The sequence below is a fragment of the Anabrus simplex genome, chromosome 7, assembly GCF_040414725.1.
Source record: "Anabrus simplex isolate iqAnaSimp1 chromosome 7, ASM4041472v1, whole genome shotgun sequence".
In the NCBI taxonomy this organism is placed as follows: Eukaryota; Metazoa; Arthropoda; class Insecta; order Orthoptera; family Tettigoniidae; genus Anabrus; species Anabrus simplex.
The window spans coordinates 34,079,951-34,105,600 of NC_090271.1; the positions used below are offsets into that span (position 1 = coordinate 34,079,951).

At 37.3% G+C, this 25,650-nt stretch overlaps 1 protein-coding gene across 1 annotated transcript in view; it reads left to right on the forward strand.

Moving 5' to 3' along the window:
- Positions 1-25,650, forward strand: part of LOC136877223 (DDB1- and CUL4-associated factor 10 homolog) — a 121,894-nt gene that overhangs the window by 33,933 nt on the left and 62,311 nt on the right. The window contains exon 3 of the mRNA XM_067151073.2: positions 12,885-13,082. Coding sequence (XP_067007174.2) covers positions 12,885-13,082 — 198 coding nt within the window. The remainder of the gene's footprint in view (positions 1-12,884; positions 13,083-25,650) is intronic.

The window sequence follows — 25,650 nt, forward strand, 5'->3', positions numbered from 1 at the left end:
ATCTTCAAACTAACTGCTGGGATGTTTTGAACTCCTGGCTTTCTATGCTGCAGAGAAATCAGCTGGTGGCAGATTGATGTGAGGTTTCCCCATAAAATGCTGTAGTTATATAGTATATTTAAAATTTTGATGTTGAAATTAAAGTTCTATTGCTAATTATTTATGATGTGACAAGTATTGTATCGGCGGATTACCCTGGATGATCTCAGCACTTTGGTTCCTGAGGTTTCCCGAAGCGCCACTCACAGAATTTTAACGGAAATGTTGAAATACCGGAAGGTGTGCGCAAGATGGGTGCCAGATGAAAGATGAGGTTCACAACTTCCTTAACAGCATGGCGGCGAGTTGGTATGCCATGGGCATACAAAAACTGTCAGTGTCTACAAAAATGCATCGACCGAAATAATGATTATGTAGAAAAATAGCTAAATGTTCAAGCTGTAAAATGATGTAAACAATTTTAGAAACAAACAGGTCTATGTATTTATACAAAAATAGAAGACCTTATTTTTTGGGATTACCTTCGTAGATGGGAAAGATAGATTTTTATGAACTGCACAGGTACGTACCCTGGCAAGGTATATGTTACTATTTATACTATGATATACTTTGAAGGTTGAGTCAAATGTTCCACCTTTACAATACCAAGATTCTTTATTATCTAATTATTTACAAATCATTTTTTAAAATATGACGGGACATGTTTCGTCTGAGTTGTAGACATCATCAGCCGCAAGAGTCTTTAAGAGAAAGCAACAAGGACAAGGACAAAGCAACACATTAAAATAATTCGGGTAGCCGAATACGTCAATTAAAATGGTGAAGAGTGTTCAGGATTGTTCAGAGCACAACACTTAAAAATATATTGTTGGCATTAAAATTAAAATTGCCCATATGGGATGATTCAGTAAAACTTTGTGTTAAAATTCTTCTTTTTGAAGGTTCTGTGTTGACATACAATATTCTGTTGTGTTGGTGAAAGTTTGATAATGTGGTGCACAATGTTAAATCCAGTAGCATAAAAATGATGTATAAGGAATCCAGTGAGCAGATGTTAAGGTCGTCTTGTTGGCATGATGTTGACATTTCTTGCTGAGAAGTTAGGTGGAATATTTGAACATGATAACGTGTGTGGAATGTGCAGTAAAGGGCCCTAGAACGAGAATGATAGCTATTTTTGGTGTTAAAATAGGCAAGTTTTGTGTCATGTGATATAAATCAATAAATAAAAAAATATAAAGAGTGCGGCACATCTGATTACTTACGTTCTCGCCTGTTCAAGAGCGACTAGTTCAGCATGGATGATTGTGGCTGACTGGAGGCGAACTGTGGAGGTTTTGTGTGATGGGAGCTGGTATGAGGGGAAAGTAGGGGAAGGTTGGAATCAATAGGCGGGGAGCTATCACGTGGAAGCTTGTTTGTAAGTTTGTCAAAGTAGGAACTTTTAAGCAATGCCTCGAAAATTACGTTCGCAGTTTCTGATTTTTCATTCAAATTGTGAATGGGATTATGTTTTTGATCTATATTAATATAAATGTTTTCTAGAACTTTAAGTAAAGTGCCCATATTATGAAAATAAAGAATTTTTAAGTCCTGTTCTATGGAAGTAAAGAAATGATTGGACTCTGTCATACGAATGCTCATGGCGGAGTATCTTCTGTGTTTAGCGGCGTTGATATGTTCCTTATATCTCACGGAAAAGCCTCTTCCGGTTTGCCCAATATAGCTCGCGGGACATTGGTTGCAATTCAACTGATATACGCCTGATTTATTATATTTATTCATAGTGTTGTTAATTTTATGTTGGTTGTAAAAGAGATTTAGTGTTATTGTTGACTGTTTTAAAAGTTCTTGAAGTTTAATCAAAATAAGAACAACACTTCTTATTGGCATAGAAAAACCCAATTTAAGTCTAATTCATTATGGATTAGAAATGAAATCAAGTTCCTATACAGGAAAGCTTTACTTAACACAAAGTTATATGAAGCACATCTGGTTGCTTCGTCCTCCCTAACCCCTTTAGAATGGGATTCTTTTCAGAAATTCGCTCTTATGAAAATAGAGAATGTTATCATAAAAAAACAGGCCACTCTAGACAACAAATTCAACACAGTCATGCGTAATAATAGTCAAAACAAAAAATACCCTCCACACAATAGGCACATTAACGAATCTGACTCGGGAGACTTGAAGTTCCACGACCCGGTAATAAATCTTTCTGATACCCAACTTAGTGCTTCAGATATCGACATTTTAGAGAAAGGCCCTAAATTTAATTGGCCTACTGCCTTTAAATTGGAAGATGCCATTGCCATTACTGCTGAAACTGAAAGTGCCATACAAAAATTGCCAATTGACAGTCAAACAGAAATTAGACTCAATATTCGCAAAAACTTTCTAATCTAATTGAAGTCGACAAATCCACAGCTCCTTTATTTCCTAAAAAAGCCATAGACTCGTTAAAACAGAAAATCGAGAATGATCTAATAGTCACAAAAGCGGACAAAGGCAATGCTACAGTTATTATGAACAAAGAGACTTACATGCAAAATACTGAAACCTTCTTTTCCGAGAATTCTTTTAAACTGATAAAAAAAGATCCCACTAACAATATTCAAAAGAACTTAAAACAGCTATTGAAACAGACGTCCTTTATTCTCACTGAACACGATCCTCAAAAACTTATCAATATGAATCCCAGTATCCCCACAGCCAAAGCATTGCCTAAAGTCCACAAAACAGATATTCCCATAAGACCCATAGTTAACTTACAAAACTTCTGAATTTATTCATAACTTCTTGAAGAAATACTATAAATTTGAAAATCCCAGCTCTATTAAGAATTCTATAGAACTTTGTAATTCGACAAAAACCTAGTATTACAAGCACAACAAAAAATGTACTCATTTGACATAAAAAAGATGTATTCTAATATAGCGATTTCTACTCAACGGAGGCGATGATGAATAGAACATGGACAAAGACCAATCAAGACATGCGACATTTCATTAACTTGATGGCGGTCCATGGGTATTACCATAAACTGTCCAACACAGAGTACTTCCATGACCGCAACGAAACAATGTTTGCAAGCTGTGCAATGAGCATTGCAGTCGATATCACGTAATTACACGCAAAAACCGGGGATTATCTATTGTGAAATTTTGTAATAGTGAGAAGTGACAGTACATATGACAAACTTCGTTTATACAATGCACAATTTGTGTACTGTATCTTTAATTATGATGATTAATAAAGTGTTTATTATTTAATATACCGGTCAAAAAAACTTTAAAGATCATCAAGGACATTTTTCTAAAACACAGAAAATTAAGCATACAAGAGATAGAAGAATTTTTAAATATTTTAGAATTTTTAATTTCCAACAACTACTTCACTTTTAATGAAAACATTTATAAGCAGGACAGTCTGCCTATGGGCAGAAATTTATTTAGATCACTTGGAAAATTCCAAAATTCTTAATAAAATTAGACGTATTGTATTCTGGACGCGCTTTGTTGATGATACATTTGCCATAACAGACTACAACATCTCCAATGGCGATATCGTTCTTGAACAGTTGAATGCAATCGATCCATGGATCAAGTTTACTTCTGAAGCGGAAGTTAATAATTCTTTAAATTTCTTAGATGTTACTATCAATAACAGCTCCAACAAATTCTCTTATACCATATTCAGGAAGCCCACCCAAAGTATTAACACCATCTGGCAAGATATAATGCATCCGGAATCTCAAAAAAGAGCAACATTTTATAGTTTGATCCACAGAGCTTTTCATATCCCTTTATCTAATGTAAATCGGAAAAAAAGAACTCGACTCCATCCGCTTAATAGCGAGAAAAAACGGTTTTAGCAGGCATTTCAATGACAGGATAGTCAATAAAGTTACTAACAAATCCAATTCAACTCTGCTTAGAGAAACAAAAAGAAAGACATAAATACGCCACTTTCACTTACACCAATAATAACATTTAAAATATCACCAACATCTTTAAGAAGCATAAGATCAATATTGCTTTTAAAACAGTCAACAATAACACTAATCTCTTTTACAACCAACATAAAATTAACAACACTATGAATAAATATAATAAATCAGGCGTATATAAGTTGAATTGCAACCAATGTCCCGCGAGCTATATTGGGCAAACCGGTAGAGGCTTTTCAGTGAGATATAAGGAACATATCAATGCCGCTAAACACAGAAGATCAATCATACTGATCTGCATTTAGGGCAGTCGCCCAGTTGGCAGATTCCCTATCTGTTGCACCCTAGCCTTTTCCTAAATGATTTCAAAGAAATTGGAAATTTATTGAACATCTTCCTTGGTAAGTTATTCCAATCCTTAACTCCCCTTCCTATAAATGAATATTTGCCCCAGTTTGTCCTCTTGAATTCCAACTTTATCTTCATATTGTGATCTTTCCTACTTTTATAGACGCCATTCAAACCTATTCGTCTACTAATGTCATTCCACGCCATCTCTCCGCTGACAGCTCGGAACATACCACTTAGTCGAGCAGCTCTTCTTCTTTCTCTCAATTCTTCCTAACCCAAACATTGCAACATTTTTGTAACGCTACTCTTTTGTCGGAAATCACCCAGAACAAATCGAGCTGCTTTTCTTTGGATTTTTGCCAGTTCTTGAATCGGGTAATCCTGGTGAGGGTCCCATACACTGGAACCATACTCTAGTTGGGGTCTTACCAGAGACTTATATGCACTCTCCTTTACATCCTTACTACAACCCCTAAACACCCTCATAACCATGTGCAGAGATCTGTACCCTTTATTTACAATCCCATTTATGTGATTACCCCAGTGAAGATCTTTCCTTATATTAACACCTAGATACTTACAATGATCCCCAAAAGGAACTTTCACCCCATCAACGCAGTAATTAAAACTGAGAGGACTTTTCCTATTTGTGAAACTCACAACCTGACTTTTAGCCCCGTTTATCAACACACCATTTGCCTGCTGTCCATCTCACAACATTTTCGAGGTCACGTTGCAGTTTCTCACACTCTTGTAGCTTATTTATCACTCTGTAGAGAATAACATCATCCACAAAAAGCCTTACCTCCGATTCCACTTCTTTACTCATATCATTTATATATATAAGAAAACATAATGGTCCGATAACACTGCCCTGAGGAACTCCCCTCTCAACTGTTACAGGGTCAGACAAAGCTTCACCTACTCTAACTCTCTGAGATCTATTTTCTAGAAATATAGCAACCCATTCAGTCTTTTGTCTAGTCCAATTGCACTCATTTTTGCCAGTAGTCTCCCATGATCCACCCTATCAAATGCTTTAGACATGTCAATCGCGATACAGTCCATTTGACCTCCAGAATCCAAGATATCTGCTATATCTTGCTGGAATCCTACAAGTTGAGCTTCAGTGGAATAACCTTTCCTAAAACCGAATTGCCTTCTATCGAACCAGTTATTAATTTCACAAACATGTCTAATATAATCAGAAAGAATGCCTTCCCAAAGCTTACATACAATGCATGTCAAACTTATTGGCCTGTAATTTTCAGCTTTATGTCTATCACCCTTTCCTTTATACACAGGGGCTACTATAGCAACTCTCCATTCATCTGGTATAGCTCCTTCGACCAAACAATAATCAAATAAGTACTTCAGATATGGTACTATATCCCAACCCACTGTCTTTAGTATATCCCCAGAAATCTGATCAATTCCACCCGCTTTTCTAGTTTTCAACTTTTGTATCTTATTGTAAATGTGTCATTGTTATCATATGTAAATTTTATTACTTCTTTGGCCTTAGTCTCTTCCTCTATCTCGACATTATCCTTGTAACCAACAATCTTTACATACTGCTGAGCATTCATATGACAGAGTCCAATCATTTCTTTACTTCCATAGAACAGGACTTAAAAATTCTTTATTTTCTTAATAAAGGCACTTTACTTAACGTTCTAGAAAACATCTATATTAATATAGATCAAAAACGTAATCCCATTCATAATTTGAATGAAAATTCAGAAACTGCGAACGTAATTTTCGAGGCATTGCTTAAAAGTTCCTACTTTGACAAACTTACAAACAAGCTTCCACGTGATAGCTCCCCGCCTATTGATTCCAACCTTCCCCTACTTTCCCCTCATACCAGCTCCCATCACACACGACCTCCATAGTTCACCCCCAGTCAGCCACAATCGTCCACGCTGAACTAGTCGCTCTTGAACAGGCGAGAACGTAAGTAATCAGATGTGCCGCACTCTTTATATTTTTTTATTTATTGCTTTATATCACAAGATACAAAACTTGCCTATTTTAACACTAAAAATAGCTATCATTCTCGTTCTAGGGCCCTTTACTGCACATTCCACACACGTTATCATGTTCAAATATTCCACCTAACTTCTCAGCAAGAAATGTCAACATCATGCCAACAAGACGACCTTAACATCTGCTCACTGGATTCCTTATACATCATTTTTATGCTAGTGGATTTAACATTGTGCACCACATTATCAAACTTTCACCAACACAACAGAATATTGTATGTCAACACAGAACCTTCAAAAAGAAGAATTTTAACACAAAGTTTTACTGAATCATCCCATATGGGCAATTTTAATTTTAATGCCAACAATATATTTTTAAGTGTTGTGCTCTGAACAATCCTGAACACTCTTCACCATTTTAATTGACGTATTCGGCTACCCGAATTATTTTAATGTGTTGCTTTGTCCTTGTCCTTGTTGCTTTCTCTTAAAGACTCTTGCGGCTGATGATGTCTACAACTTAGACGAAACATGTCCTGTCATATTTTTAAAAATGATTTGTAAATAATTAGATAATAAAGAATCTTGGTACTGTAAAGGTGGAACATTTGACTCAACCTTCAAAGTATATTTACGACAATATGGGCTTTACAATGAAGTTCATTTTATGTAATATTTATACTATTTACCATTTTCACTATTATTTACTGTTATTTAATTATTTATTTACTATTATTTACTATATTTACTATTTATACTCTTTTATACTAATTCACTATTTATATTACTATTTATGGACGGATATACCTAGGTACGGATTTGTACTTTCTCTCCATGAAGGCATTATACACCTTGGAGTGAGGTTTGATAACTGTTAATCTGATCTTTATTTTAGTTTCAGTTACTGCAGTTATGGTTCAGTATATGAATTGCAATAAATTTGCCAAGTTTACCATTACAGAGCAATGTAAGAAAAGCAGTGAATTCAGGACTCCTTCATGATTTCCCCCAAATGAGAATGGCACAAGATATTGCTAAAATAAATTGTAAAGTAATTATTATTGTTTCATATGATAACATATTGTTATGAATAAAACACAGTCTGTTTTATTACTCTAATTTATTTCAGGATGACCTAATAAAAAACACTTACACATCTTTTCAACCATGAATGGCCTCACTTACAGTCAAGTTGCCCCGTTGTCTGGCCCTGACATTTCTCAGACAGTGTTGTCAGTTTTAAACTGTGCATATAAACAAACGTGAACTCATAAAATATTTCATGCACATGTACATCAGATTCTGTGTTAATGCAATAGAAATTCATGCAAATTACCTCTAATATATTGAAAACCAAGAATGGTGTAACCATAATAATGAAACATTCCAATAAAAATGGATCTCACGCTGAGAATAGCGTAAATGTATGTATGTATGTATGTATGTATGTATGTATGTATGTTGCGTATTCAGCCCAAAGGCTGGTTTGATCCTCCACAGTTCCGCCAACAGCTGTCATAAATAGCCTAGGCGTCACTGAAGAGGCATACTAGGGAAATGAGGACTGATGTAGTTTCCCGTTGCTTCCCTCACCGAGTCAGAAGTTGCTATTACATATCAGTCTGTCCAGCCCACTGAAAGGCATGCAGCACAACTGACCCTATGAGTGATATTTTCACACCATTCATAACAGGGACTGGCTGCATAAGGATTGGTATTACTTGCATCGCTCATACCTCGGTCACCTTCATATTGTAGGTTATAAATTTCATTTTCTTTGTCCATATTGAAGATCTACTTGTGATACAAATTCTTATATTTTGTTAATTACCACCTATTCAATACAATAAAAACGTAGTACAAACTTACATATTTATTAAGATGTTTAAATGGTACATGTTTCGATCCTTTTTCGTGAGCATCATCAGCCAATTATTATTTACTTAAGGGTATATAAAATTATGAAACAATTCTTTTGTATTAAGATTATGCCTATAAAACTAATTGACAAATCTTGTAATATTTTACAAGTCTTACAACAATAAAATTATGTCTATAAGTTAAAACATATTTGTCTAAAATCTATCTAAGTCTAACATTTTATTGACGAAACTCATCTGGTGAACATCCTTTAAAATTATTTTTTAAAAATAAAAAATAAAAAACTTTTGAGATCTGGCTAATTGTATCGATTCAATGTTGCTTAACTTGTATGATTGTCGTTAAAAGTTCGTAAACTATATTGACATTTTTCTGCAGTTGATAATTGTCTATGTTATGGATATTTGATTTGTTCCCGTTGTTGCTGGAGTAACATTTATACAAATGTATTGGCATTAATTTTATATTGTCAATAGGATAATATTGTTCGTGAACAAACTTGTTGATGAAACACTTTCTAATGTGATATAGGATTTAAAATGTTCTCGTATGTTTCAAAATGGCTTGTTGGTATATTTTTCTTTCTGCTGCGTAATTGTTTAGTGTTACTTCTAGCCTCTTGAGAACTACATTGAATCAATACAATTAGCCAGATCTCAAAAGTTTTTTATTTTTTATTTTTTTAAATAATGAGTTTCGTCAATAAAATGTTAGCTTTATATAGATTTTAGACAAATATGTTTTAACTTATAGACATAATTTTATTGTTATATGACTTGTAAAATATTATAAGATTTGTCAGTTTTATAGGCATAATCTTAATCCAAAAGAATTGTTTCATGATCTTATATATCCTTAAGTAAATAATAATTGGCTGATGATGCTCACGAAAAAGGAGCGAAACATGTACCATATAAACATCTCAATAAATATGTAAGTTTGTACTATGTTTTTATTGTATTGAATAGGTGGTAATTAACAAAATTATAAGAATTTGTATCACACCTTCATATTGTCCAAGCCAAGGATGAGACTGAGACAGGCAGATCAATGAAAGTAACAAATTTATTCTAGCCCATACCAGAAGACATAGTGCACTGTAAACACTACATCTCGCCAGCAAAGGCATGAGAATAGCGTAAATATAACAACAAAACATTCCTGTCAAAATTAACCACACTCCAAGAATAGTGTAAATATAATAACAAAACATTCCAGTAAAAATTAAGCACACTCAGAGAATAGAATAACCGTAATAACTCTGTATAATAGTAGACTATGAACGTAATAATAAAATAATATTAAAACCCAAACTCTGTAAATAGTATCATAGTTGCATAGTTGCATAGAAAGTAAAACCCTGAGAATAGTATCACCACGGTAATAAAAATGTCGCTGGTACAGTAGAACTTCAACATGCTTATAGAATATCAGTGCCATAATAATAAAATATTGCAATAAAATGAAACAAATTCTGTATTCAAATTAACTAATCCAAAGGGAATATGCCACACTCCTCGTAAATATCGGTGTCTTCGTCCTTGTCACTAGTATCACTGGAGTCACTGCTGCCACCATTACATACATTCATCATATGATAAATAAATTACCCATGGAAGTAATAAGTTGTTCCACTCGACATTGAACAGATCTATCAGTTTCCTTTGCTTTATGTAGATCTTCCTAGGTGTGACTCACAACCCTTTTCCTATTATCCTCTGTAACATTTTTGACTGCCTGGTGCACTGAGCATTAGACATCAGTGAGACGGGAAGATTTGTAGAGTGTGTACACACTTTGGAATCTGCTATTCAAGTGGTCCAGAATAGGTTTCAGTTTGTAGAGTTTCTTCAGACCACATGTGGCTTTATCGTATGCTTTGTTATCGACAAAGTGTAAGAATTAGAGGAAGAGATGAAATCTTATTTCATTCAGAGAACAGCTCCAAAAGTATTGGAGTCTCTAACATCTGTCTACGAGAAAAGTAGCTCTTGTTGTCAGGTAACTGATGAATGCCTTGCAAGAGAAAGAATGAGGGTAAAATCATAATTTCATCTTCATGTCAGTCCACTGATTCACTCTCACAGAGTTTCAAGGTCGGTGTGCTTTCTAAAAACTGATGAGCATACCGGTTGGTTTCCCTACTTGTTAGTTCTGCTAATTCAGGAGTGATGAATAATTGAAAATATTCTTGCGGATTATTTAAATCTTAATTTGTACATTTAGTCCAGGTTGTGCCGTAAATATAAATCTCGACCCTTCAGATCCTACCTTCGTCCGTACATCAAGCTGAGTATCACCGCTAGTGCTACTGTCACGTACACTTAATTACATAAAATCAGCTTCATGGTCCGTATCGCACTTCAATAGATTCACAATTAAGTATTTATTTATTTTCCACCTAGTCGATACAGTGATTGCTTAAGGCAATTTTTAATGGTCAAAAGTGGTACATGTTTCGTATATTATCAACATCTTCAGCCACATAACACTGTTTAGATGAAAAATATATAAAATTGACAAAGTAATGCTTTAGATTAAGTGTCCTTAAAATTAACATAAGATTGACAAGATTAAAACAAACAAATAACTCAAGAGAAAATATATAAATTATTTCTACAATAGAAAGCAGTCGTCAAGGAAACGCTTGTACAATATTCCATAGAGAAATTGTCCTAATAAATATTCTTTTCTTAATAATTCATGAAAAAAGATCAATTTATAAATTAAAAATTATACAATTTATAAGTAATTATCGAAATGAAGAAATCCTGATATCACAGTGCGGCTCTTATTATTAATGTAGATGAAAATATAACTAATTCCTAGTTGTCAAATCTTATTAAGCCTGCTTCCCTTTGGAACAGTAACTCCTGTCATTCTTTCACAGTTTTGCGCCGGGTGTAATATTGATGATGCGTTCTTCCTTGCTCTTGCACCTGAGGAGGTGGAGGAGCGGGGGATATAGGTGTGTCAAGAACTTCCTTGCTGTTACCTATAGCTTCAACTGAGGAGGAATAAGTTGTAGGGCTATCTGTAGGTGGAGAAATTCCAATTCTTTTTTCTTGATCACCATTGCGCTCACTATCTCCTGACATTTCAATAGTAGTCTCACTATCAGATGACACATCACTCTCCGAATTGTTACAGTGTAATAAATCAAACATTTCTTCTTATCGCAGACAATTCTGAGCTCCGCTTGCACCTGCCATTATGCACTATCTATCACTCTCAGCCGTCTGGCAGCCGGTGCTGACTGGCTGCCAGCTGGGTGCGGAACGAAAGCATTTCGCCTGGTCACGTGGCTTTAGGAGAGTGATGCTGTAGGCAGATCTCAAAACTAACATACAGGTGCAAAGGAAAGCTATCTTGGATCCTACGATGGAATAAATCGAATGACATTTACAATGCGATGACGGAATATTCCATCATGGCCACTTGGGAAACCATGCGGATATGACGATTTATTCAGTCATTACCACTTGAAAGGTTAACACAGGCCCAGTTACACTCATGATAGATGTTCCAATTACTGATTCACGATGATCTTCAGTTCACAGAAGTACCGTCCCGTACCCGATGATACCCTGACAGCAGCCAATAGCAGTCTTCAGTCCACCTACTCGATACTCCGATGCAACAACCACCCCTCACTCGCAGCAGCCTTGTAGTTATACCTTGATGATGGGTTACTAGAATATTCAGTGTTCAGCTAGCGATGGAACATTCTTGTTTTACCTTCCAGAAAGTGCATGGAGAAACTAGATGAAGGAAATGATAGAGGAGGGCCACAGCATGTCTCAGGCGGGCTTGGAGCTTCCCCGAGCTGGTTTAGTCATACCTTTCAGGAAATACTGAAGGGGCTGCGACAAGACTGATGGTCTCTTAAGCATGTAACAGTATTGCCATATTCACATGGTACCATTGCTGTGGGTTCTTATTTTGTATCTTCAGGCGAGTACAAATAGCTTTAGTTGAACCCCACTGGTGGCACTGAAACGGTTAACTATTCTGTTATTGTGCTTGAGGCAGTAGGCTTTGTCGCCTGTATATTGTGCACTCTCCAACGTTCACCTTTTTGTTGCACAATGCCTCCTCATTGTAGTTCACATGTCCGATCTTCCCTGCTCAGCTACAGGAATAGCTAGTCTCATAGTCTGATCCTTTATATATTATTCGGACTGGAACCTCTTTTCTCATAGCTAAGTTGAGAAGGCAACTTGTATTTCCTTAATACTTGAATACTTGCTCTCCACAGGAATTGAACCCCAGTCACCTGACTGTGCAGCTGATGCAATACCTTTCACATATACTGTCAGCTCCCCTTTTCAGTGTATTAACGTTTGTAACCATCTCTGCGTGAGTTCAAAATGTATTGTCACTTATAATATGTGTGTTCAGTGAATGTTCGCATTGATCTGTGCGTGCGTTTTTGAGCGACGTTTACTCTCTGGGTAAATTTCAGTAAAGTGTGTGTACCCAGAAACTGGAAAGAAAAATACGGAGTACAGCTCGAGCTCTACTTCGTGGGAATTGTACAGAATTTATTGTATTCTATAGAATGTGAATGATGTAAATATCAGTTAATTGTGTCAAGTATTTTTAGTCTTAGTATCATTAATGAGGAAATGATTTAATACATTGTAGTTCAACAGCTTTAATTCAGTTCTCTATTGTAAAATTTTGTTGATGTGGATTATTAATTTGTGTTTCAGGTTTCTTGATTCTAGGGTATTTGCTACTTGCAGTGATGATAGTACTGTTGCTCTGTGGGATGCTCGAAATCTCAAGACACAAATACGAACTTTACATGGTCATTCTAATTGGGTGAAGAATATAGAGTTTTCTCCTCGTGATGGTCTGCTTGTTACATCTGGCTTTGATGGAAGTATTTATACGTGGGATATTAATAGGTAAGGTTCTACTTTTTGTGCTTAAATATCACTGAGAAAGTTGAACGATAAATTTATGGCTTGGTATGATAGTTATTTTTCTTGAAATACTGTATACAAGTTGATCTTTATTCATCTACTTTTTACTTCCCAGCACTTTATTCAAAAGTTTTTAATATGGTATGTAGTGTCATTTTCACAGATAATTTGTAATAATTACAACTTACTGTTGATATGTCAATGGATATTATTCTTTGCAAATAAATGTTACTTTATATAGTGGAGAATGCTCTGATATCGTGCTCTAAGAAACCCGTAAACAGTTTATCTTCTACTTGGCTCTTTGAGAGATAGTCATTTTCAATAACTGATAAACAATGCTCTCAAGAAGAGTGATTTTAATTAGGTGTCAGTAATGTTACTAGGACACCACTGCAAGATTTTAATAAGCCACTTGTTAAATTGTTTATTTATAAATATTGTTTTAGTGTTACTTATGTTTTTATGAAGTATTTTCCACTGAAGATTACTTTAAAACGGGTTGAATCATGTTATGTTATATATTATGAAGTATTGAATAGGGGGATTGTTTACATTTGAATTGGTGTAATTGGTACAGATGTGCACATCTACTTGTCAAACTATATTTGATAGTCTTACGTATGGTAGGAGGATGATAGTAGGAATGTAGCACTATTTTATACTGAATATCAGTGGTGGCCAGTGACAAACGTGCTAAATGTGTTACAGTTAACGAGCAAACAAACAAACAACAGAAAAATGAAGTCCTTCTTAGTTCAGAACTTATCTATCCTTTTGGTGTTGAAGCCTTCTGTGCATGACACCATGTTCTTTTCAATGGGCAACATTGCAAGTGCAGTGCATTTAGTTCCTGGGGGATGATGTTCGTTAAGAAAGTTTTTATTCTTGTCAGTGGTGAAACACATCTTTCAGGTGTTGCTGTTGGAGTTTTAATCAGAACCTTGAGTAACTTCCCAGAATGTATCTTGTAGATTGTGTGTTAGTATGTGCTGAAGCTGTGGAGCAGAGTCTGCAGTGTTTCTGAAATCCTGCCTCTCATTCTTATCTAAAGCTGAATAATATTGAACAGGTGCTTCAAGTTCCCTTTCAAGATGATTGAATTAACTGAAGTGATGGATGAGCTTTTTGTGTAATTCTATCATACACTTCTATTGCAGTTATCTTCCGGCCTTCCATTTTCCTTTCCTTGCAAACTAGTGATGATCCTGTTTCAACATGGCTATGACTTATGCTATCTCTGAGCTGCCTCATAACACCTATGAAATTAGACCTGCATTCTTTGCTTGATTGCATTTATTGTTCTTGATTGTAACTGTGTTTGTGCATTATTTTGCTAAAAAAAGTTAACCGGAAAATAAATTCTTCGTTATTCAAATAACGCCACAAACCAATCGTCCCATGGCAAACGTTCTTTCAAACATTCCTTGTTTAAAGTTCCACTGAGTCACAGGACAGCTTGGCATTCATAGAGCCTTCTTCTTCTTCTTTTCTAGCCTATTTCAATCCACTGCTGGATATAGGCCTCTCCATGTGCTTCCTTCGTCTTCGGTCTTGAGCCACTTGGAACCAACGTGTTCCAGCCAACAGCTTTATGTTATCGAGCCATCTCTTGTGGGGTCTTCCAGTGCCTCTCTTGTGTTCCCATGGTCTCCAGTGAACAATCCTCCACTGATTGCAAAGCAGGCGAGCGCTATGGTGACCTTGAAAAGCATGCAGAGAAAGCCGATAAATCAAGCGAAAACACCCTTTTGTGAAGCAGGTTTTTCCATAATTAAGTTCAGTCGATGAACATAGTAATGTAACAAGTGTGCATTAGGATACTGAAACTTTATTTTTGCTTGAACTCCCCCTGTTATGCCACTCATCATGGAATAACCATCAAAAGTCTGTGCGATTAGTTTGTGAGGTTTATCTTCAAACATAGGATTTAGTTCATTTAAGATGCATTCATAAATTGCATATTTGCACTTTGACCCTCCAGTTTTAAAAAATCCCCAAAACCTTTCAAATCGCTCGCCGTTGTTCTCATAACGAAAAATTAATACCATCTGCAACTGTTGAGAGATGTCAGCTGCTTTATCTACCATTACTGCAACAAAATTTGCTTCCTTCATTTGTTGTATTAATGTTTTGTGACAAACTTCTAACATACGCTGCAATAGTTCATTCTGAGTAGTTTTGGAGAACCCTTTAAACACTTGATTCGATTCCATGTGTTCCCATACTGGGTTATCTTTACTTGTCATGAAATCTACTAGTCCTAACAAGACCGAGCTCGATAGCTGCAGTCGCTTAAGTGCGGCCAGTATCCAGTCTTCGGGAGATAGGTTCGAACCCCACTGTCGGCAGCCCTGAAGATGGTTTTCCGTGGTTTCCCAGTTTCACACCAGGCAAATGCTGGGGCTGTACCTTAATTAAGGCTACGGCCACTTCCTTCCCAGTCCTAGCCCCTTCCTGTCCCATCATCGCCATAAGACCTATCTGTGTCGGTGCGACGTAAAGCCAATAGCATTTTTTTTTAGTCCTAAGAAGACACCAGGATTTTCAGAATTGCTGGTCTTTTCGTGACTTCTCAGTGCAAGAAGTAAGTATAAATATCCACCTAATCGATACTTTATTAATGCCTCAGGCAAAATTGAATAAAATTAAAACTTACAGGACATGTTTCGACCACTTAGTGGTCCTCTTCAGCTGTATAAATAAAGAACTGAAAAGAAAAACATTGACAATAAGCACAAATAAACGTTCTTTGGAGACTCCTTTGATAAAAATGGAGGTCATCAGAATAGGTCATCTTGCCTCTCGTTCTTGTTTGGAAAAGACGTTTATTCTGCATAAAAACATCTTATATGAGAATATTAGCAAATACTTAGAATGGGTAGACATGAAACAGACTAGACGAACAAGAGATATAATCAAACACGACATCGCAGAAGCACAGCCCAGTCTCCCTCCTCCCTCACATGTTACTTTAGATGACGATAAAACTCTACTTCCCTTCTCTCCAGAGCTTTCCATGAATTGTCAAACTGTATCACATCGTTACTTCACCAGGTCGCGCTCAAAGACAGACCCTCTAGAGAGCGCAGAATAAACATCTTTTCCAAACAAGAACGAGAGGCAAGATGACCTATTCTGATGACCTCCATTTTTATCAAAGGAGTCTCCAAAGAACGTTTATTTGTGCTTATTGTCAATGTTTTTCTTTTCAGTTCTTTATTTATACAGCTGAAGAGGACCACTAAGTGGTCGAAACATGTCCTGTAAGTTTTAATTTTATTCAATTTTGCCTGAGGCATTAATAAAGTATCGATTAGGTGGATATTTATACTTACTTCTTGATTAAACATCGATACGGTCATGAAATGGACAACTTGTAATTCTCAGTGCAAGCTCAAATGCCCTGCAGAACTTGATACAATCAATTTTGGGAAGCACATACCTATTTCTTTCCTCTTAATTATTTTCATTTTTCATCATGATATGCACGACTTAAGGTGACACTCCGGAGATAAAAATCAATATTTTGGTCATTTTGGCAAATTTTTTTAATGACTGAAAATGAAAGGATTGAGCTTCTTCTGTCTTGTCGCAAAGTTATTCGGTTGAATTCAAACAACTAATCACTTTAATAATACTTTGTTTGCCAGTCTGCACTCAGCAAAAATTGGCGTGGCATCTGCTAAACTGCTTTGTAAGGTAATCATGTCAATGTCATGTTTTCATTCAATGAAACATGCCTGTTCTTTGCAATTATGCATCCATGGGATGGGCCAACAGCCCCCCTCCCAATATATTTATACAGAATCCAGCTGCAAGATCTACCATATTTCTGAGTGAATTTATAAAGCCTGTAACAGACTAATATTTCAGTACTCGACTGTCATTGAGCAACATTGTATGCTTCTATTGGTATTCCTGATGGTACTACAATCATGCCGACAACTATAAGTTTTGTTATTCTTGTATGTTTAATATTTTTTTTTTTGTGAGTTCTGTGGTGGTAGCCAGTCTATTTACTTTTGTGATGTACGTGTGCAAGTAACCTCTCGTAGTTGCATATCAAGATCCCATTATTATTGAAAAATAGTGTGCTGTAATAATTGATAGCTTGTATCCAAGGGAATAAACAATATGTGTAAATATAAATCAGCCTTAGCTAAGTGACAAATTGCTGAACTTTTGATAGGAATGAGATGGGGATCAGCTATTACCGAACAGGAGTCTCCTCTGGAGAAACCAGGGACAAAAGGTCATGAAATGTTATCGGAATCAGATGGTTCTCATCAGGAAAGTGTCGCATCAACCTCAAGCCATGTAAGTCCTGCACCTATAGCCAACAATCATGACATGACAGAAACTACACTCCCATAACTTCGACCTAGAAAAAGGTGCATTGTGAAAAACAAAATGCAGGTAAATCATTTTCCGTTCTTTGGAGAAGGAGAAGAAGAAGATACAAGCTTCCAGAGTTACCAGTATTCGGACAGAAGCTGCTAAGAAAGGAAAGGAAGGAAAAACATACGATTCTGGTGACTTTTAGGTAATGAATCAGGAAGGAAACGTCACTTGAACTTTGCTTTAATTTTCCCGCCAATTTAATTTTACATTTAAATCCCTATGGAATTTTTGATTGCAGAATTTTTTCAAGTAGGCCTAGTAGGGATTTTTAAGTCCAAAATTTTAGAACATAAAAATTTCACAAATTTATATAAATTATGTACAGGAAAATCAATACGTAGTGCTTTTTAAAGAAGTATTATCTACCTAATTGCAAATTTCCATTAACGTGTTAATTAAATTTCATGAAAAAATGGAATTAAAAATTTCAACAAAATTTTCAAAAAAAAAACATTTTGGAAAAATTATTAATTCTATATGAAAGAAATGTTCGCAATATCTCTAATTTTATGTAGGTAATTTTCCTGCAAAGTTTCGTGAAAATCTGTGCATTAGGTAAGAATATCTGTTTATCTCAGGAGTGTCGCCTTAACTTTGTTGCTATATATACACTGTCGATAGAACTGAGATTCAACACGTTATGTATGTTTGTGTTGTTTTATGAATTTATTCAGATGGCCTAAATCAGTCGCTCCTGTCCTTTTCTATGAATTAGAATCGCTGTTACCAAACAGCAGACGAGGGAAACAGAAAAGAACGTTCTATATCTCACAATTGCATATCCAATTGTTTTCGTATATTGTCCTATGAAATTTTCTATTAAAATATAGTTTCTACTGCCTTTTGCTTTCTGATTTATAATCAAATCAGGTGTTGGTCTCTGTAATCATTTCACCTCTATTTTTACTTTTCCTGGGGAATGGAGTCAGTAAATTGACTGAATTCATTATGGAGTCCACAGAAGAAACACTACATGAGCAAACCTGTAAGATGCTTCATATACCCATAGGTAGCGAGCGAGGATGCTCTACTGGTGAGAATAGCGTACTGCAGGCCTGTTGTACAGTAAGTGCTAGTGTGACGGGAGTCAGTCTGCCTAAGGCTAATTTTAGTGTCGACAAGAGATACTATTGCAGGTTGTAGCGCAGACTACAGTAGTTCGCAACCTAACCTGTTATGAAGATTCACAGCACACAGTTACTGTTACCGCATCCAGAGCTAGCCTGATCGAAAAAAGGAAAGACTACAGTAGTTTAAAATTGTAAGACACCTTGGACTACACCCCAAATTAATAAACATGATAAAATTGACTCTCACTAACAGCAAATCAAAAGTGAAGTTTGGGGGTGAAACATCAGACACAATTGAAATTAAAACTGGACTACAGCTGGGAGATGGGCTTTCACCACTATTATTTAATTGTGCTCTAGAAATGGTAATGAGGAAATGGTTTAGGAAATGTCCCCCAAAAATAAAGATTGGCCAAAAAATCAAAACAAATTGCCTCGGTTTCACTGACGATTTAGCACTACTAGCAGTGGGCATAAAAGAAGCAAAAAGTCAGATATTAGTAGTTCGAAACATTGCAAATAAAATTGGCCTCAAAATATCATTTGAAAAAACAGAAATTATGCCCCAAAAACCAACACAACAAAGAGATTTAAATAGCAATCGGGTGTACCCTGGGCAACGTCAGACGTTATTACAAAATGTGCTGACGGCTGATCCTTTCACACCAGAAACATCATCTTCATGGTCCTTTTCAGGATCACAGTTAACAATTATTTCTATTAACATTGAAGGTATATCTTCAGCAAAAGAGGAACTGTAACAAAATCTGTGCAGTCAACACAGTTGCCACCTACTGTGCATACAGGAGACACACAGAAGTAGTGAAATGCGTAGACCAAAAATTAATGGAATGCGTCTAGCTGTTGAACGGCCACACCAAAAGTACGGAAGTGCCATATTTGTCCGACCTGATATTCAGCTTCAGTCCACAGCCTTCACGGAGGAAAATGATATTGAAGTCCTCACTATAGAAGTAGGTAGCTGCACCATCTCCTCTCTGTATAAGCCACCTGGAGTTGAATTTACTGTTAGTAATCCTTCCAATTTTCAGAATCAACACATGAAAATAGTAATTGGGCATTTCAATTGCCATAGTAATACGAATATGAGAGTGGTATAGCAGTGCAAGAATGGGCAGAAGCAAACTACCTAACTCTCATTCATGATGCTAAACTACCAGCTTCATTTAACAGTGGCAGATGGAGACGAGGATATAACACTGATCTGATTTTCAGCAGTAATAATATTAGCCAACAATGTGTAAAGTATGTCTGCAACCCAATACCTAACACGCAGCATTGACCAATAATGTGCCAGATTTATGCAGCAGTCAGACCACAGAGTGTTCCATTCCGAAGGAGGTATAACTTCAAAAAGGCAAACTGGTCAAAGTTTGCAGAGATGTTAGATGCTGAAGTGTCCATCATCCAGCCAACACCAGAGTGTTAAGATACTTTTGTTGATGCCGTAAAGAAATGCTCCAGAAAGTCCATACCTAGAGGCTGTCGGACGTGGTATGTCCCTGGCCTTACCTCAGACCTTGTTGCCCAGCTTACGGAATATGCAACTTTGTTTGAAGAAAATCCCCTAGGAGAAAAGACAGTGGAAGTTGGGAACAATCTCATGTCATCATTGACAACATTAAAACGGAATCAGTGGATGAAAACTATTGAAAGTATAGATCTTACGAGAGATAACCATAAAGCCTGGAGATTATTGAAACACCTTAACAATGATCCAACGAAGACTACCCAACATTTCAATGTCACTGCAAATCAGATAGCACACCAACTGCTCTTAAATGGGAAAGCAACCAATAAAATCCGAAGGCCAAAAATACAGAGGAAGATTCAAGAAGAAAGAAGTGACTTCACTGTCCCCTTCACCATGTTGGAGTTGGAAAAAGTCATCAAAGAATGTAAAAATGGAAAATCAGCAGGTCTAGATGACATTCGAGTAGAACAGATAAAGAAATTTGGGCCTAAAACCAAAGAATGGGTTCTGCAACTCTTCAATAGATGTGTGAGCAGAGGTCAGATACCAAAGACATGGTGAAAAAGTAGAGTAATTGCTTTGCTCAAACCTGGCAAGGAAGGAAATCATCCTAAAGACTTCAGACCTGTTACCCTTTTGTGTCAGCTATATAAATTACTGGAAAGGATGATCCTAAATCGCATTCAACCCATGATTGACCCTCTCCTCATACCACAACAAGCTGGATTTCGTCTGGGTAAGAGCTGCACTGAACAACTACTGAATCTTACACAATTTGTTGAGGATGGCTTTGAAAGACACAAGGTGACAGGTGTAGTCTTTGTAGATTTGACTGCAGCGTATGACACCGTCAACCATCAACTTCTGTTAGTTGAAGTCTACAGTCTGACCAAGGATATTAAGATAACCAGATTTATCGCAACCCTTCTTCAGAACCGTAGGTTTTTTGTGGACTTCCAAGGAGAGCGCAGTCGGTGGAGGACACAAAGAAACGGTTTACCTCAAGGAAGTGTGCTGGCACCAATCCTCTTTTAATATATATGCACGAATGACCAGCCGGTAGCTCCAAATAGCAGAAGTTTCTTGTATGCTGATGATCTTGCTCTGGCAACACAATGTACAGACTTTGAGACAGTGGAAAGGAATTTAACCATCGCCCTCGAAAGTTTGTCATCCTATTACAAGGCAAACCAGTTAAGGCCTAACCCTATGAAAACACAAGTTGGTGCCTTTGATCTGAAAAATAGGGAAGCTCATCGTAAGCTGCATATAGTGTGGTCAGGTGTTGAGTTACAATACTGTGAAACTCCAAAATACCTAGGAGTGACGCTTGATGGAGCTCTTACATTCAAGAAACACTGCATGAACACTAAACTAAAGTTTCCACCAGGAATCATCTTCTGCGTAAATTATCTGGATCAGAATGGGGCAGTCAACCAAAAACTATTCGTGCTTCCGCCATGGCACTATGTTATTCTGCAGCGGAATATGCCTGCCCTGTTTGGTACAATTCATCTCATGCCAGACAGGTAGACATAGCACTTAATGAGACCTGCAGACTTGTTACAGGTTGTCTAAAGTCTACTCCAACTGAAAAACTCTTATCGTCTTGCAGGGATAGCACCACCCGGTGTGCGAAGAGAAGTAGCTGCAAATAAGGAAAGGACAAAGGTTAAGCACGAAAGTACTCATCTACTGCATGGACATGAGCTTCCAGTACAGAGACTGAAATCTAGGAAGAGCTTCCTACGAACATCTCAGGAACTTATAGTACCAGCTGAGAAGGCAAGGATACAGCTATGGAAGACGAAGATCCCCCAAGGCTCTGAGCAGATGGCGGTTGAGGAACGTTTGCCACCCGGTTGCAATGAGAGCTGGACAATCTGGAAATCTCTCAATAGGTTGAGATCAAGAGTGGGAAGGTCCAAAGTTAATTTGGCAAGATGGGGCTTCATCAATGGCGACAACACCAAGTGTGACTGCGGAGAAGATCAAACCATCCAGCATATGCTTCAGTGTCCGCTGTGTCCATCTTTGTGCACGCAAGATGACCTGCATCGAGCTACGAAGAGAGGACTCGAAGTAGCGTTGTATTGGTCCAAGATTATTTAAATGTTATTTGAAATTATTGTAACTGTTTTCTTTCTTTTTTTTTTGATGTATCTGACACGAGAATAATAATAATAATAATAATAATAATAATTTAAATATCTTGGAGAAGTAATAACACATAACGTAAATGAAAAAATCTCAATCCAAACAAGAACAAATAGATTAGCTAAAGCACAAAAATTAACATGGGATATCTACAAAAAGAAATGTCTATCAATAAATGCAAAAATAAAACACTACAACACAGTTATAAAACCGGAAGCTACATATGCAGCAGAAACACTTTTTCACCTGAATAAACAATCAGAGACTGACAGACTCCAGAAAATTGAAAGGAGGATTGGAAGAACCTGCATCAACAAAAAATACCAGAAAGACGGACAGTGGCGGTTAATACCTAACAAAGTTGTGTACAAAGAGCTAGAACCCATTACAGATACTATGTATAAGAGGAGACTGGAATTCTTTGGACATATCATGAGGATACAGGATTTGAGACTTCTGAAACAACTAGTACAACACAATCTCGTCTCAAAAAATACCACAACAGGACGTAAATGGATCAGAGAAGTAAGAGAGGATTTGAAGGAAATAGGCCTTACAACAGAAGACACCACAAATAAAATAAAATTGAATACAAAACTCAGGAATACAAACCTCCGCTTTACCCTTACACAAAACAAACCAACACCACACACGTTTTCAACTGAGGAAAGGGCACGAGGTTCGGAACGTCTGAAGTACTGGGAGGACCGCAAAGCCCGAACAATCCATTCAAAGAGACCTGAATGACGAACTGACTAAAGTGATCCTATGTGGCCATAAAAGAAGAAGAAGAAGAAAAATAGAAAAAATATTTGACATAATATTATTTTGTGATTATATTGTTTATAATTTTTTTTCAGTAAAATTGTGTGTGTGTGTGTGTGTGTGTGTGTGTGTGTGCTATAGTGCAGTAGCACATTATAGGCTGCCCCTGCTTATTTGTTTAAAAAAAAAAAAAAAAAAAAAAAAAAAAACATTAGTGCACCAATAATGAGTTGTCAGAATTGGGTGATTGTAATGTTAATGTAAGTAAGTGATCACAATATCAGAGCAAAATAACTATTTATTGAAGAAAGTTAAGCATTGAAGTAAGACTCTAGTATTCTGTGGTTGCAAGATGTGGTATGAGCAGGCGAGGAGATATACAGGTTTCATGTGGTATCCTGCTGCATATCTGTTCATATTTTCTGCAACTGGTTCTCTAGATTGTGTAAACTCCTTGGCTGCAGAATTTTGCACCCTAGCCCTAGGTGGTTCCAGATATGTTTGATGGATGATAAATCTGGTGATCGGCCTAGCCACAGAAGTGTGGCAATATTGCTTAGACATTCCTGTGATACCCTTGCTCTGTTCAACCAAGCATTATTTTGCTGGAAAATGCCTCTTGCAAGCCGTGTTATCAGAAGCAACAAATGCAGCTGCAGTTTGTAGGCACATATCACTGTGCTGTCAATGTTTCTTGTATCACTACTCTGGATGACCCACTGTTATACGTTATGATGTCCCACACCGGCACACCAACAGTAGGGGTCGTATGTGACGGAAGTTTGGGGCATTCAACATGTGGTCTCCAGACTGCAATGGGAGTTGGGTAGCTTCACACTCGGTTTGCCCTCACTGGCGCCACCCTTTGGGCTGAGCAAGCTGTGTGATGGTAGTCACCAGAAGAGTGGCTGCATTGAACAGAGAGCCCACAAGAAATCTTATGGTGGCCCCCACCTCATACAGTGGAAACACTGCAAGAGATCCTGAGGTGGACATTCTAATCTGGGGTCCTCTCCTGGTTGGTCTCTCGTTCAACTGCCTCCCTGGTTGCAGGTGCAGGTTGTAGCTGGGTAGCCCTTTCCTGGTGTTGTGCCCCACATTACAACCTAAGGGATGAGAGGGCACAGGCTGCCCACTACGAGTCCTTCTTCCTGGTTCGCAGTGGTGGTAAGCGCTGGCATCCTGATGTGGTCCTGGTCCTAGTCCTGATGATCACTTTCGGGTGTCTGCATCGTCAAAATGGCACTAGTAGGCTGTGTAACCTGGGTAGCAGGCTAAGAATGCCAGGGGGCATATGCCTCCTCCTCTGTGCTGCTGTCTGGGGCACTGTCTTAGAATGTGCCCAGCTGGTAGGCCATTACTGGGTTGTGTATGTTCCAGGTTTGCAGCTTTGGGTGTTTGCGTCCACTTGGGTAAACTGGGCTGCGGGACCTGAGTTGTGCTATCACGATGCCAGTGTGCGTGCTCGTTCCCGTCCAACATGGTGCTCTCATCTGTGGTCTCCAAACCAGCTGTGGGGTACAAGTCTGTACCCATCAATTTGTGCCTCGGTCTCTTGTCTCTTCTGGAGGGGGTCGTCGTCTTCTCTCCCTCCTCCAGCCTGGTGACAACTTGTTTCTGGTTCGCTCCCCATGCTGAATGAGTGATCTGCCTGTATGGCAGCATTTCGCCAGCAGATGTCCTTGAGCTGTGTCCCATGCGAGGCAGTTGGATCATCTGAAAAAGTGTGTTGCAATTTAATAATTTCATATTTGTTCCGTATTGACTTTACAGTAAAGAGAAATATGTAATTTATCCATCTTGGTCAGTACAATAAATGTACATTAAAGGTACATTAAAGGCCCTATTGGGCCTTCTCCAGTCTTGAAAAAGAAATATAAAATTTATACAATACTCTAAAAGAACATCACACTAAAAGGCCATATGAAAGAATTCATCTTGAAACGTTTTAACTTGTCATAACATAAAAACTAACATAACCAAAAAAATCATAAGAAGAATATTTACAAACGCTTACTCTTGAAATCTTGAAATGTTGATAAGTATCAATATGCAAGACAGCTGGGCTGAGACAAAGAGAATAACGGAGGAGATCTGGCCCAATCTCTAATCAAATACGAATGTCTCTGTTTGGGATGTTGTCATTGACCAGGGGTGAGGTGGCAGGTGATGACAGTACATGTTTCTGCTCTAATAATTCCATGGCCACACGCCCAGAAGAGGTCATTTCATAATGGCCGTGCATGGTCTTGCTGAGACTACTATCCAACAGCACTTTTCATGAATACAAATAAGCAAATTCATTATCAGTAATGGCATGATAAAACAAAGGAAGTTATGTGACTTGCCATATGTCAGTGTAGGAGTAAAAATAAACATAATATTTTACCCTACCAAGACTCGAACTCTCGGCTCCAGAGGCGAAAGGGAGAATTCATGATTTAGCATGCATGGCTGCCGTTTGGGCAAAATATTGTGTTTACATTACGATATTATGACTAATGTGGTCACTGGACGGATATATTATGTCCCATGGTGAGAGACATAACAAGTCATGTCCTGTGTAAGGATAATGGAATAGAACGTAATCTGGCAAGGCCATGTCGCATGTCCTATCCTTATGCCTGTACATTTTGCTGGCAACCATACCTTCTAGGTA